This window comes from Platichthys flesus, chromosome 4, assembly GCF_949316205.1.
Source record: "Platichthys flesus chromosome 4, fPlaFle2.1, whole genome shotgun sequence".
In the NCBI taxonomy this organism is placed as follows: domain Eukaryota; kingdom Metazoa; phylum Chordata; class Actinopteri; order Pleuronectiformes; family Pleuronectidae; genus Platichthys; species Platichthys flesus.
In genome coordinates, this window is record NC_084948.1 from 14,337,293 (window position 1) to 14,350,195 (window position 12,903).

Genomic DNA, 12,903 nt, shown 5'->3' on the forward strand with positions numbered 1-12,903 from the left:
AGACCAGAGACCCAATCTAGAGTGCAATAAGCCTGCAGCAGTGATGGTGGCAGAGCTTAATGGAGAGACAGAGAGACTCGGTGGCTGGCAGAGAGAAAGAATGAGAGGTTGAATTTTAACAAGCGTCTACAATAATGGGAAAGGGAGTGAAGGAGGGAGGGAGCACGGAGTAGGAATGCGTTTTTAAGAATTTGCTAAAAGTGCTTAGTTATATCAGAGTTGTAAACTCTGTCACCTTTTTAGATTTGTGGAAGGCCCAGAGGTTACAGGAATCGATCCTGTGACCAGAGGGGGCATTATGGTTTCTTGAGCAGGCTGGGCAGAGTGGGTGGGGGTAAGTGAATGCTCGGTTCTCCATCAACTGCAAAAGTCAAAGTATCTCTGATGGAGGCACTGAACCCTGTAATACAAGTCAGTGCAGGAATAGAACTGGGGTGTGCACTGGCCCCTTCCAGTGTCTGTAAGGCCTGATCTGACAGCCCTGTCAAGTTTAAAACGCAAATCTGGTTTCATGTGACATTATATATGAGTTATATCTGAAGGGAAAGCACGTCCATGTATAGGGCTTCTAAAAGGCATTTATGCTTACCTAAGATACACAGAAATGCTTTTTCAAAGTTAAGTAAAGCATGTTAGGAATTCAATGAGACCTTAGCCATAGTTGTCTGCCTGTACAGGACACATATAGCTTGTAATGACCGTATAGAGATTTTATTGGCTTATTGAGCGCAGCTCCAATGGGGTGATAATATTGGCTCGATGGCTGTTAAACAAAAGGGCAAATAAGGGCAGAGCCATTAGATTATTAGTCTGAAAAAATACATAATTTCCAAGCAGCCAGAGGAAAGGCTGTGAATGAGCATACATACAGCCGATGCCAGGGGACCTCTGAACAACGAATATCAACAAAAATGACCAAGACAGCAGCCCCAGTGCACAAAGACATACAGTGCATAAAAGCAACAAAATAAAAGAAGAAAAGTACACAGGCCAAGCCAGTGCTATAACTTTAAGGTTGTGCAAAACAGCAACATGTTTCCTTGAGGCCAGTTCATAAAAAACCTTTAAGATTGTTCAAAGGAGAAAGTGCTTCTTAGGTAATGCTATTTTGCAGCCCATTTTATACTTGGGGTGCATGAAAGGAGGTCGTTTTAGTGAGCTCTGAGTGCACTCTGGGGATATTTAAAAAGAATAAAGTTGAAGATCTAGCGCTATAGTTGCTGGTATGATAAGATAAAAGGCGGCTGTTATAAGTAGGTAGTTTAAATAACATAGTTTCCCTCTTTTGTATATGGCAATATTTTTTCAAAGAGATACTTTAGATCCTCACTCTTATTCTTGAGATGTAAATACTGATATTTGGTCGACTGTATTAGGAAGTAAAATCTTTTCTAATGTTAAAAGAAAACGTTTGCCTTACTGCCTGTCTCAGAGATCCTGTCTTATTGATGCACCTATTGTAGCAGTGCATCATCTCCCAATTACACAGTTCTACAGTTTGATAATGTGTCTCTTCAGAGCATCAAGGTGGTTTTTCTGTATTTCACTTTAACAGTTTTATGGTGATTAATTCGATAATTTGAGAATAAATTGTGAATAATTTGCCACAGTATTGTAACACGAGAGAAACGCTCTTCCTTACCAAGTTGTATCAGCTCACAATCCTTCCTACAACCTTTCAACAGAAATTATTTTTGCCTCTGTAGATGCTTTAAACATATGACGGAGGACTCTTTATCCTGTCCTTCATATTGTGCCTTTTTCATAAATTTAAAAAGTCAGATATCATGATTATATATAATATATTTTCTGATTGAAATTGTAAGACCAGGGAAGACCAAAAGGCCGACATGGTTCTTTTTACTTTGCCCTGGTAAAACCTTAATGTAAACAACCTAAGGCTAGTGAGGCTACTTGCACGTGAAGTACTGTGTGTGAGGATTAAAAAAGATGGATGGAGCTGAGGGATGAGAAGGGGGATGTGAGGGACAGGAAGAATAGATACCCCTCTGAGTTCATTAGGTAGAGAACGAATATACACTACATTGCCAGGTTGGAGGAAATGGACTAAGTAGGAGGAAAGTATTTACCTGTTGTTGCCCCTTAAATCTCTCACTGAATTTGGCAAGATTAGACTGGGAAGGAGGGATAAGTGGTGGGTAGTGATGAGAAGTGTAAAGGATACAGGTTTGCTGCTTAAGTGGGCCAACAGAATTATGTGACTATAAAGAACAAAATCAGAAAGTTCTTTGTATCTATTTATCCATCCATCCATCGATCAGTCCATTTTTGTGACTGTCTACCCATCCAGCCATCTGCCCGTTGATCCATCCATCCATCTATCTCTCCATTAATTTGTCAGTCAATCCATCCATTCGTAAAGGAGTATGACGGAAAAGAAATAGGCAGTTTTTCCTCACTCCTTATTACTCTTTTGTCTGTGCTCCAGCTCAGGGCCTGTGTGTTTATCTTCAATTTTTATTTTCTATTATATTTGTTCATTGATTTATTTATTATTCTTCTATATCCAGGACACCTGTCGAAATGTATGATCCTTTGCCAGCACTTGATCTAAAACCTCGAGCAAACACTGAGGAGGAGAGTAGCCTCACAGGTAAGACACACGCATGCACACAACTACCTATACGCCAACACACATCTGTATGCCCATGAACAGCTTTCAATTCTGAGATAGGATTTTGGCCCTAATGGCTGACAGCTGTATGTTCTTGATGTATGCCTCTCTGATACACAGAGACGAGAAACCGGTAAGGACAGAATAGTTTGACCTGCATGGGTATACTCACACACACACACATACACACACACTAATACACACACACACACACACACACACACACACACACACACACACACACACACACACACACACACACACACACACACACACACACAGACACAATAGCAAAAGTAAAAAAAAACTCTCCCTCTCAGCGGGTTTGACGTATCAGTACCTGCCCATCCATCCGTGCTGGTGTGATGTGTAATCACTGGCTGTGATTGTGTGGGCAGAGGGCTGTTAGAGGCGGCTCATGCCTGAGAGATTTCACTCTGCTTGGGTAAGAGATGGTGCAGGGGAGAGGGCGGATAGGGTTTGGACTGCAGTCTGGCGCTCAGGGCATGGAGCTCATCAGTCGGGGGAGAGCCCTGGCTGTTGGACGGCCGGGTAAGCCAGAAGGGAAGTTCTACCGGGTCATCTGTCCTCTTCCAAACCTCTGGACTCAACTGCCCCTCATCACATCAATCAAGATCTGCATGCCCTTGCCTGCTTGCCCGCTTCCCCACTGCTGTCCATCTAAATAGTGGTGTCTTTCAAAATGTCGGAGTTAGAAATGTTTCTCCTTGATCCCCAAAGAAAAGTGTAATTTTAGGAGAGGCAACCATACAAATACGACACAGACTTTTGACCAACATTTCTGACTGAAGTATCCTGAAGTATAGTGTATATTATAAATTAACAATACCCCCTTGCAGCTCTCCACTGAGCCTGCTCTTATAAATAAGAGATACTTAACAGCCTGAAAACTACACTGCCTCCTGAAACAGCTGTCGGCTCCTAAATATTACAACTTTTATAGAGGCGACCTTGCTTTTTTATCAACTCTGGCTCTTTCTATCCCAGAATATGTAATGATGAGTGCCAGCCAACCATAGGTTTCTCTTTATTTAAATTATTATTTTAAAATCACTCTCTCTTCTGTTGAAATCCTAACACTATGGCAGAGATTATACCATGTCCACAGTGAACAACATGTGATTTTTTCAAATTGAGGCGCATCGTTGTTTTTTATTGGGCTTAACTTTAAAAGTTCAATCGTAGTAATTTACTTCGTAGAATTTAGCGATGTTTCGACCACAGGACCTTTCCCCTGTAACTGGGAACCTTTTCAGGAACTCTTCTCGTTTATATCGCAGGACGGGGGTCTAAATAAAGTAAAGTCTTTCTTTCCCCCCCAAAACATTCATCGTTAAAGTTAAGTAAAATATACCTATTTCTCTTTATTAAGAACACAAGTATTCACATCATGACTTTCATTTCTCTCCTCACGATGTAGTGATTGATGTTCTATTGTTTTAGTGATACAAAGAGGGAAAAAGCATTGTCTCTGGGAAATGCAGAGCTGTCCATCAGCTGATAAACCATTCCTGCCACCTGCTCCGAACTTTTCTAAAGCATGCCAATTACAACAGGTTGCAGAGATTCTCCTCATCTCCTGCCTTTGAATATGAAAGAGTGGGCTGTGTGTGTGGCCATGAATGATGAATGAAGAGAAGACGATCTCTGGCATCATGTCGGGAGCACTATCTTGTTTTAAATTCAAATGTTTCTGATCTGTCAGACCCAATGCCGTGATGTGATCGGAGGATTGTTAGTAAGAGCGAAACAGAGAGGAAGAGAGATGGGAAGGAGCCATACACAGGGAGGTTGCAGTTGTAAAACAATGATAGAAAACACGCTGAAGTGTTTTTTTACCTAGCAAGGCGATCAAAAAAAGATTTCTAAATTCAGTTGTTACTGATATTGTCGGAAAGATAGTCAAAAGAATATAGATATCTTATCAGTGCCCAATGGCTCGGGCATTGATATGACATAGACAGGTGCCATAGATGACCACATGTCTCCTGCAGCAGAGTAGGGTCCTCAGCACTGAGAGTGCCGTTCAACCACAGCTGTGTCGACAGCATCTGTCCACTGTAACAAGATGAAAAATGAGTAAAGATACCACAGTGCAGCTCAGTGTGTGTATGTGATCTCTGATCCCCAGAGGATGAGGGGATAAGAGACGAAATTACCCCGTTGGTATCAAGATATGCAGGCATACCAAGAAGCTGTAAGAGACACACTGGCAACATAACCAGAAAGAAGCACTGAATACACGCTGTAGTCTTATACAGATTGATTCTACTTATTTCACGCATAATAAAAAAAGGATGTATGTATAAAACCCAAGAAAAGAAAGCATATTTTACAATGCCTCTCTACAAGCTGAGGTAATTTAAACTTGAGACTTGGAAGTAGATGTATCAGATGAATAAAACACAGAAAGCATATTTTATTTAATTCACGTTAAATGTATCTTTAATCAGACCCATGTCCATCATCATTCATTGGAGTTTGTTCTGGGGTCACCTTCAGTGCTTTCAAAATATAGATAGAAAAGTTGAGCAGACAATTTGACTGACTGCAGAAAGTTGAGACTTGACCTACCGGTCAAACAGAACTCTGGGGGTGTTGTTGGCATGGCCTGTGATTGATTCGTTGCTTGCATGCATATGTTTTATGATAAATCCTCCTGTCAATGAAAAGGCTGTATGATAAATGCTGTAAACATTTTGGATTATTTTCAAATTGAATTGACTTCATTATTTAACAACACTTTCATATACTTACCTATATTTGTAGTTTTTTTTCTTACTCTAGCTTTAAAGATAACTTAATAGCAAAGTCCCTCTCCCTCTCACATCCCAACACACAACATGACTATGCCCCTCTTTGCCCATCTTGATTTGTGTGCGTGTTTGCGTTTGCAGCTCAGGAGGAGGATTTTCGTTGCTACTGTGCATCATTGTTTGCAGTCCCTGTCAGTCGGGGCGAGACTCGTGCTCAGATCACTGCACCTGAACCGTGCCTCGTCATAGAAGTCCTGGATGAGGTGAGAACCACTCAAGCCTTTTCGTTTTAACAGCAAAGTTTTACCTACATGAACACGCAGAGTGAATCTAGACAAGCGAACCAGGGATAAGTCACACTTAACAACTTAATCGCAGAAAAGACCTCATAGAAAACAGCATATTCTTTGTTTCCTTCTTTGTCTTACTGTCTCATTCAAGTTATCTCTTTTATTTCCTACAGACAGAGGGAATCATGAATGAAGTCTCTGCTGAACAGAGGACGAGCAACAAATCAAAGTAAGAATCAATGTAACAAAAACTAATCTACTCTGACCTAATCCCACACCTACTGTACCTCACTGACATTGGCCGGTGTGATGAGAGCAAGCACATGTTTACACACAGAAAACTGTTGATTTACAAAACAAGCCTGACAGCATCTGTATTTATTATCGATCAAATCTTCTACATGAATCTCTCAGCGTGTAGTCAAGAGAATATACTGCAGTAACAGCCCCTGCCTGTGTGAAATATGTGTTTGAACTGTCTAGTGAACAGTGTGAGTTCAAGGTTTGCTCGTCCTGTACCAAAATTATAGCATAAATAATTCAACAGGCTCTTTAATGTACTGCTCACCCAAAGCATGTGATGCAATGATATATCAGTGTTGTACAGCACTGGTGCAGGGCCCATCAAGCTGGAGTCCTGGCCAACGAAACAAACTAAAACTCTGCAGCGATAGATGAGATTTAACAGCCTGATTTTACAATTGATGTCTGTTGAGAGATAAATTCAAAGTTGAAATCATGTTGGCCGTTAATTTTCAGCACCCATATTGAATTTTCATACAAGTGAATTATGAGGTGACAAACTAAGAATTCAAAGCATCATGGAAAAGGAGAAATTTCTGAACTTTTTTAACCATCGGATGAACTTTGGTGTTTCTTTTTAAGGAACGAAAACCTTTCTTATATTACGTCATGCAACTCGGTGTGTATATCTTGACTTTTTAGAAAGAGTAGTGTTGGTGGAGCTTGGAGTCATAGCTCAAAGGAAGTATAGAAGAAAATCTACTAGCATGCATTAACAATCAGCCAGTATTCATCATTCATCATTTGATTTAACTACAATTTTTCACAAGGATGTCGGGAAAGTTGCCGGGAAAGTTGAAATAAAGCCATTACTGTATAGTATAGTATCAACATGGATGCCTATTTCACCCCCCCACAGGGATTACTTGTTTGAGCAAGTCTCCAACAAAGGAAGTACCCTGGTGCCCCAAACAGCCGTGACTGGCGCTGGGTCCTCAAGAGTCAGCCGCTCCTCTCTCAGTCCATCACAACCATCCAGTCAGTCCAAAGCACCCACACAACCTCCAGCCGCTCAGAGGCTCCATCAATCCGAGCCTCAGACTTCCGAAGCAGATCACACAGACAAACGTAAGTTGTGCATTGTTTTAAGGTTAATTTAAGGGTTTTCTGCTGAGTTTGTTTCTTTCATATAGCAGATGCAATGAATTAACTTTATAAGCCTTTGTTGTTGATGTTAATGTGCGTGTATTTGTACATATCCCAAAAGAACTCTAATCTCATGCACAAATACGTTTGGCTATTATTTCAGTGAGTTTCGATAAAACAGCAGAGTGATTGATAGTATTTTAGTAAGTTTTTCAATGTTTACTCAAATGATAGATATGACAAATTGAAATTGACTAAAGGTTTGAGAAAACTATTGTTCCAAAGTAATTTATTAAAGATGTTTCCTCTTAAATCATTTGGAACAACTGACTTACAAAATCAATTTATATGGCATATTTTTATTGACAATAAACATTTTATAATCTTTTGAAATTCAAAAGAAAAGACAAAAGTCAAATTGTTATACTGTTGCTTTAAAGTCGATCAGTGGAGAAGTCCCCTCACTGGCGCTGGTAAATGCAGACCGCGGGTCAGGAGTTAATTTGTTGCTGCAAATGTTTCTGTGTAATGTTAGATGCTCCAGCAGTTTAGTGATGTACGCTGTGAGCTGATTCATTAAAATGCATCTTCAGCCTCTCCTGTGGTGCTCCAGTGGTCATCCTGCTCCCTGACTGTGCAGCTGCTCCCTGCAGAGCCTCATCCCAACAAGACGTTCCTTTCAGTCACTCTGCAACAAACACCCAGCGTTTGTATCTGTCTGTTCTAACACATTTCAGTTGATATTTCCGCTGGTAACCAATGAACTGTAATTGCACATGGCTGCAAAGGTGGCGGCCCGTGATTTTATAGTGTGGAAATATTTGTTTTAATGAGGTAGTAAAAACTGTTTCGACAGACTCATCAATCCAAATGTTAGATTTGTGTTATTTTCTCAGGGGAAACTACAGTGCTCAGCAGACGCAGCCTTTGATTTTGTGCAGGTTTTTGCCCAATTAAAAACTAAAATGGAAAGATGCCTCCAGTCTGATCCTGGTCTGATTTTAGTTCAAAAGCAGCTGTTAAGTAGTTGCTATTATCCTTATTAAATCCAAATTTAAAGTCAGATTAAAAATATTTTACCTTAAGTTTACTCTAATGTCTATGATTCTGTTTGAGTGGCACTAGCAATATAATTCTTCAAAGTGTGATCAGAAGCCAAAGCTCCATTATCTAAAAGCATCTCAAGGCAGAAACGATAGTTAGTCAGGGAACAAAAATATCTTAGTACATTGAGCAATAAGCTCCATGTAAGCTCATTTTTTCCTGAAAAGGATTTTGAGAAATAAAGAGTCGAGTAGTGATTTATGCTGTAAATCGTTTTGTGTCACGTTCTGAAGAGCAACCATGAGCTCTGGGAACTTGAGATGGAGATTTTTCACATTTCGTTTGCATAATGAAAATCACTACATTTTTAAATCCAAAAGACATTTCCTTGCTGTAATTGTTGCAAAAGTGTTGCTACCTGGTTTTACATCAATGAGCCTAAAGCATTATGACCATGAGTCTAATGCATCTTCTAACGTATACCTCTAAACCTGAGTCGTCATAATGATTTGAGTCATTAGTGTACATCTTCTTCTAATGAACCTCTCACAGCCTTCACACTTTGTAGTTACACTATTTTGTATACAGTTCAAAATTGTAACGATAAATTATAACCATATAAATGAATGTAGACATTTGTGTGTATGTTTAGTAATTTAGCATTTCCGTCTTCTCATAAAGGATGAGCCGCAGTGAGGAACAGTCTGGGCGACTACCAGGAAGTCAGAAATTGCAGGTTGATCAAATATTTGAGAAAAGTGAAGTGTTGTTTATCCAAGTTAAACTATTTTCATCTAAAATATATAATAGTTTGTTTTACTTTATTTTCTGGCCTTTTCCCTTTATTAGATAGGAGTAGTGCAGATAGACAGACAGTAACAGTTAATGTTTTTGAACCAGTCTCAGACCAGCATCAGACTGGAGGCACCTTTTAAGTTTTTGTTTTTAATTGGGCTAATACCTGCACAAAATCAAAGGCTGTGTCTGCTGAACACTGTAGTTTCCCCTGAGAAAATATTACAAATCTGAGATTTGGATTGAAGAGTCTGTGGAATCAGTTTTTACTGCCTCATTAAAATACTTTTTCCACACTATAAAATGATGGTTCACCTATGCAGTCATGTGTATCAGGTTACCAGCTGAATAATGGACAATATTGTGCTGAAACGTGTTTAGACAGTTGTAAACACTGAGTGTTTGATGCGGAGTGAAGGAACGTCCTGTTGAGATGAGGCTCTGCAGTGAGCTGCTGCACAGTCAGGAGCAGGATGCCCACTGCAGCACTGCAGGGGGGGGGGGGGGGGGTAAAGAAGCATTTTAATGAATCAGCTCACAGCATACATCACCAAGGTGCTGGAGCTTCTAATATTACACTGAAACATTAATAATAACTCATTAAGTCCTACACACTGTGTATTTACCTGGGCCAGGGAGGAGTCTTCCCAGCTGAACAACTTTACAGCACCAGTCTAATTTCTACAATTTGACTTTGTTTTTTTTCACTTCAGTCTGTGGATCTGCAGATGTAACATGGACAAACTGCAGAAAATCAACTTTACCTTCAGAGATGAGCTTATTTAGCTTTTTTTCATGGACTTTAAAGTAAATCACCATGTATGGTTTTATGCATTATTATTCCAAAACATGAATGATTCAGTGATGTGATGAATGTGAAATACAAAATTATGGAAATAAAAAACAATTTTCCAGTTTTATATTTCGATTACAATTTATTTAGAAAATTGCAACGTAACTTACAAGTTATCCCGATGCATGTTAACACCATTATAGATTGCTGAAATAGACAGACTTTGTGGTGCAGTGCCAATAGTAAATCATCTGAACGAGAAGCTAAAAATCTATTAAAAAGAATTGGGTCTGGCTGCATATCATATGTCCATCTTTCAGTATGCAAAGTTGTATTTTATGAAATCTCATTTTTTGGAGAAAAACCGCTTTGTGTTTGCATGTAGGTATTTTTCTTAAAGGAATATATGTGACCAGATACCTGCAAAATTGAATAACTATTTATTGCGTTATCTTTTGTGCAGCATTACCCTCTAAAAGTATGCCACCAGCAAACATCACTGCTGAGACAGCAAGGACTTCACAGACATCAATCAACACCTCAAAGTCGCAAAAGCCCAATTGTTCCACCACTTTCCACAAATCAGAAGCTGAACGTGGGTCACCACCACATTTTACCTCATTACCACATCCCCAGGCTAAGATCCCTAAATCCTCCCGCTCCCCTTTCTCATTTCCACCTGATGTCTTTCCTCTGGCTACCACCAGATCACCATTACCAAACCAGCATCTCTCACCTTCTCCGTCCACAACCTTCATGCTTGGGTCTACATTCACAGTCTCACCATCAAGCTCCACTGAGTCAACTTTGTCGGCCAAAGTTTGCCATTCATCCCCGTTACAACAAAGCTCAGACTCGGCTCTGCTGAAAGAACGACACCAACCTTCCACTTTATACCAAGAACCAATCTCTTCACCAAAGCTTTTTCAATCACCACCAAACAATCTGGAGTCCCTAGAGAAATCACTGCATTCCTTGAGTGACCCAGAGTCTCTCCTATCGGATAATCAATTTCAGTCTCCCAGGCCAAACCCACAACCAAGATCCCTGGAACCAAGTCAGTCACAAGCCCTCCGAGCACCACCAAGCGCAACTGTGAAAGCCCTGTTAAGTTTATCTTTATTTAATGAGTCCCCACCAGATGCAAATTCTAGACGTACGTCAACTCCAACATATGGGGATGCTCCAGTTTTAATGTCTCCTTGCTCCTTCTCTGGGAAATATGAATCAACTCTGTCTCAACGAGATACTCAGTGTAAACCTACGCTTTCATCACAATCCTTAAATGTCATCCAGAATCATCCTTTCGCTTTGAAACTAGAGGAGGAAGAGGAACTATCTGTGGGTAAGTGAATTATGATAATGAGCTGTCTGAATGCGTGCGTGCGTGCGTGCGTGCGTGCGTGCGTCTGGTTTTGGTTGTATCTCCACATTTATGCTTCTAAACCAAATCATGAACCACAACTCAGTGATTGTTATGTGGTTTGGACTCAAATCTAATTTGTGGGCAGTGATTACAACAAAGAAGTATCGGGAGCTCCGCCTATTCTCCTTTCAACAAGAGTATATGGCATAGCTCCTCTCTGGTTACATAAATATGAACACATGCAATCAGAATTCAACCCTACCTACATTCATATCAATGCCAATGATACACTTCCCTGGACCCTCTTGAGATTCTGCTCACTCCGTGAGGTTCCTCATTATTCTAAACACATTTGCCAATTCACACCTCAGATAATTAGCAACTCTAACTCTGATCATGTAATTTGGAAATAACATTTCCACCCTAACTTAGAAATGCACCTAATAGAGCGCATACCTCTGGCAAAGGCCCAATAGTCCAGCAGTATGATGTTATGGTTATCTCATACAACAGTACTATGCAGTTAGATTTTTAGAACCAAAGAATAATTTACCAAGGCCAATATTTGGGTTAGAACCGTTAAAATTGGTTTAAAATGGCCTATTGGTCTTCTTTCCTTCTGTAAGCGCTGCTCCCCCTTTCCTCTTTTCCTCCAATGATTCATCATCTCTTTGTTTAATTTCAGCCTTAGTTTCTATCATTCTCTTGTTTCCCTTTCCTGCACCTCTTTGACCAGTTTGATTCTAAAAGCCGACTTTATCAACTTTTTAGAGTTCGATCTGTGTATGGAAATGTCAAGGACACTCAGATCCCATTTAAGTTTTTTATGTTTGCTTGGATGTAGAATAAATAAATTGAATCTATTGGGGGGGGGGGGACACTTTCCAAGCTTGAATTATGATTCAAAAAACGTCTGTTTTATCCTCTAAAAAGTTTGTGTCTGTACTTTTCGTGAAGACAGTGGAGATGAAATGTCCAGCGACAGTCTGGGTCTGGCTCCACACAACGAAGGCTCCTCAGATGAAGAAACCCAGATGCACGGACGTTTAACAAGAGGGAGATCCAGAAAAGAAGAGCAGTGGAATTCTGTCACATCTCATCTCGGAGATTCCTTTGTTCCCACATATGCAGACATAGAAAAAGATCTGCCGACTGATGAGCCAGAACATCTGTCAGAGCCCTACATGGTAACACATTTTCATATTCCCACATACTTTTCGCTTCTTTGAGGTGGAAATCTTGGGCCAAGAGAGTAATAGCAGTATTTTTTCTCTGGGGCACAAGTTTAAGCTAAAGTCACAGGACTCAGCTGTAAATATGTTTTTAACTGCTTTTCAAGCCGACAATCAGCTAGCAAAATAAAGTTTTTTCTGTATACTGAACATTGGCCTAATAAATAGACTTTATAATTAGAATTTGGCTCATTTACCACCAATTAAACGTAATTTCTTTGGATGCAAATATTGAATTTTCTGCCTTAAATATGATTATTGATATAACAGTAGTGAAAAACATTAGCTTGCCAGTAAATCATTAAAATAATTCCTAAATATACTGCGATAGTTATATGCCATTATGCTCAAATTTGTATTGGAAATATCTCTAGGGTGAATAATAAAATATATAAATGGGCAACTTTTAGGAGTTGTAGAAGTTTTAGGCTCACATCAATACAGTGGGAATAATTACTGCGTAGAATGAGCAGATTTAGCGACATACAGTTTGTCATTGTTGCTGACCTGATATATTAGATAAGATTTGTGTCGCACTAAATGCTTAACATTTTTTAATCTATTGAATCCGAGACACCTAGG

At 39.7% G+C, this 12,903-nt stretch overlaps 1 protein-coding gene across 1 annotated transcript in view; it reads left to right on the forward strand.

Moving 5' to 3' along the window:
• zbbx (zinc finger, B-box domain containing) overlaps positions 1 to 12,903 on the forward strand; it is a 49,139-nt gene that overhangs the window by 24,983 nt on the left and 11,253 nt on the right. Inside the window, exons 10-15 of the mRNA XM_062385290.1 lie at positions 2,532 to 2,614; positions 5,554 to 5,675; positions 5,876 to 5,931; positions 6,865 to 7,073; positions 10,187 to 11,068; positions 12,047 to 12,276. Coding sequence (XP_062241274.1) covers positions 2,532 to 2,614; positions 5,554 to 5,675; positions 5,876 to 5,931; positions 6,865 to 7,073; positions 10,187 to 11,068; positions 12,047 to 12,276 — 1,582 coding nt within the window. The remainder of the gene's footprint in view (positions 1 to 2,531; positions 2,615 to 5,553; positions 5,676 to 5,875; positions 5,932 to 6,864; positions 7,074 to 10,186; positions 11,069 to 12,046; positions 12,277 to 12,903) is intronic.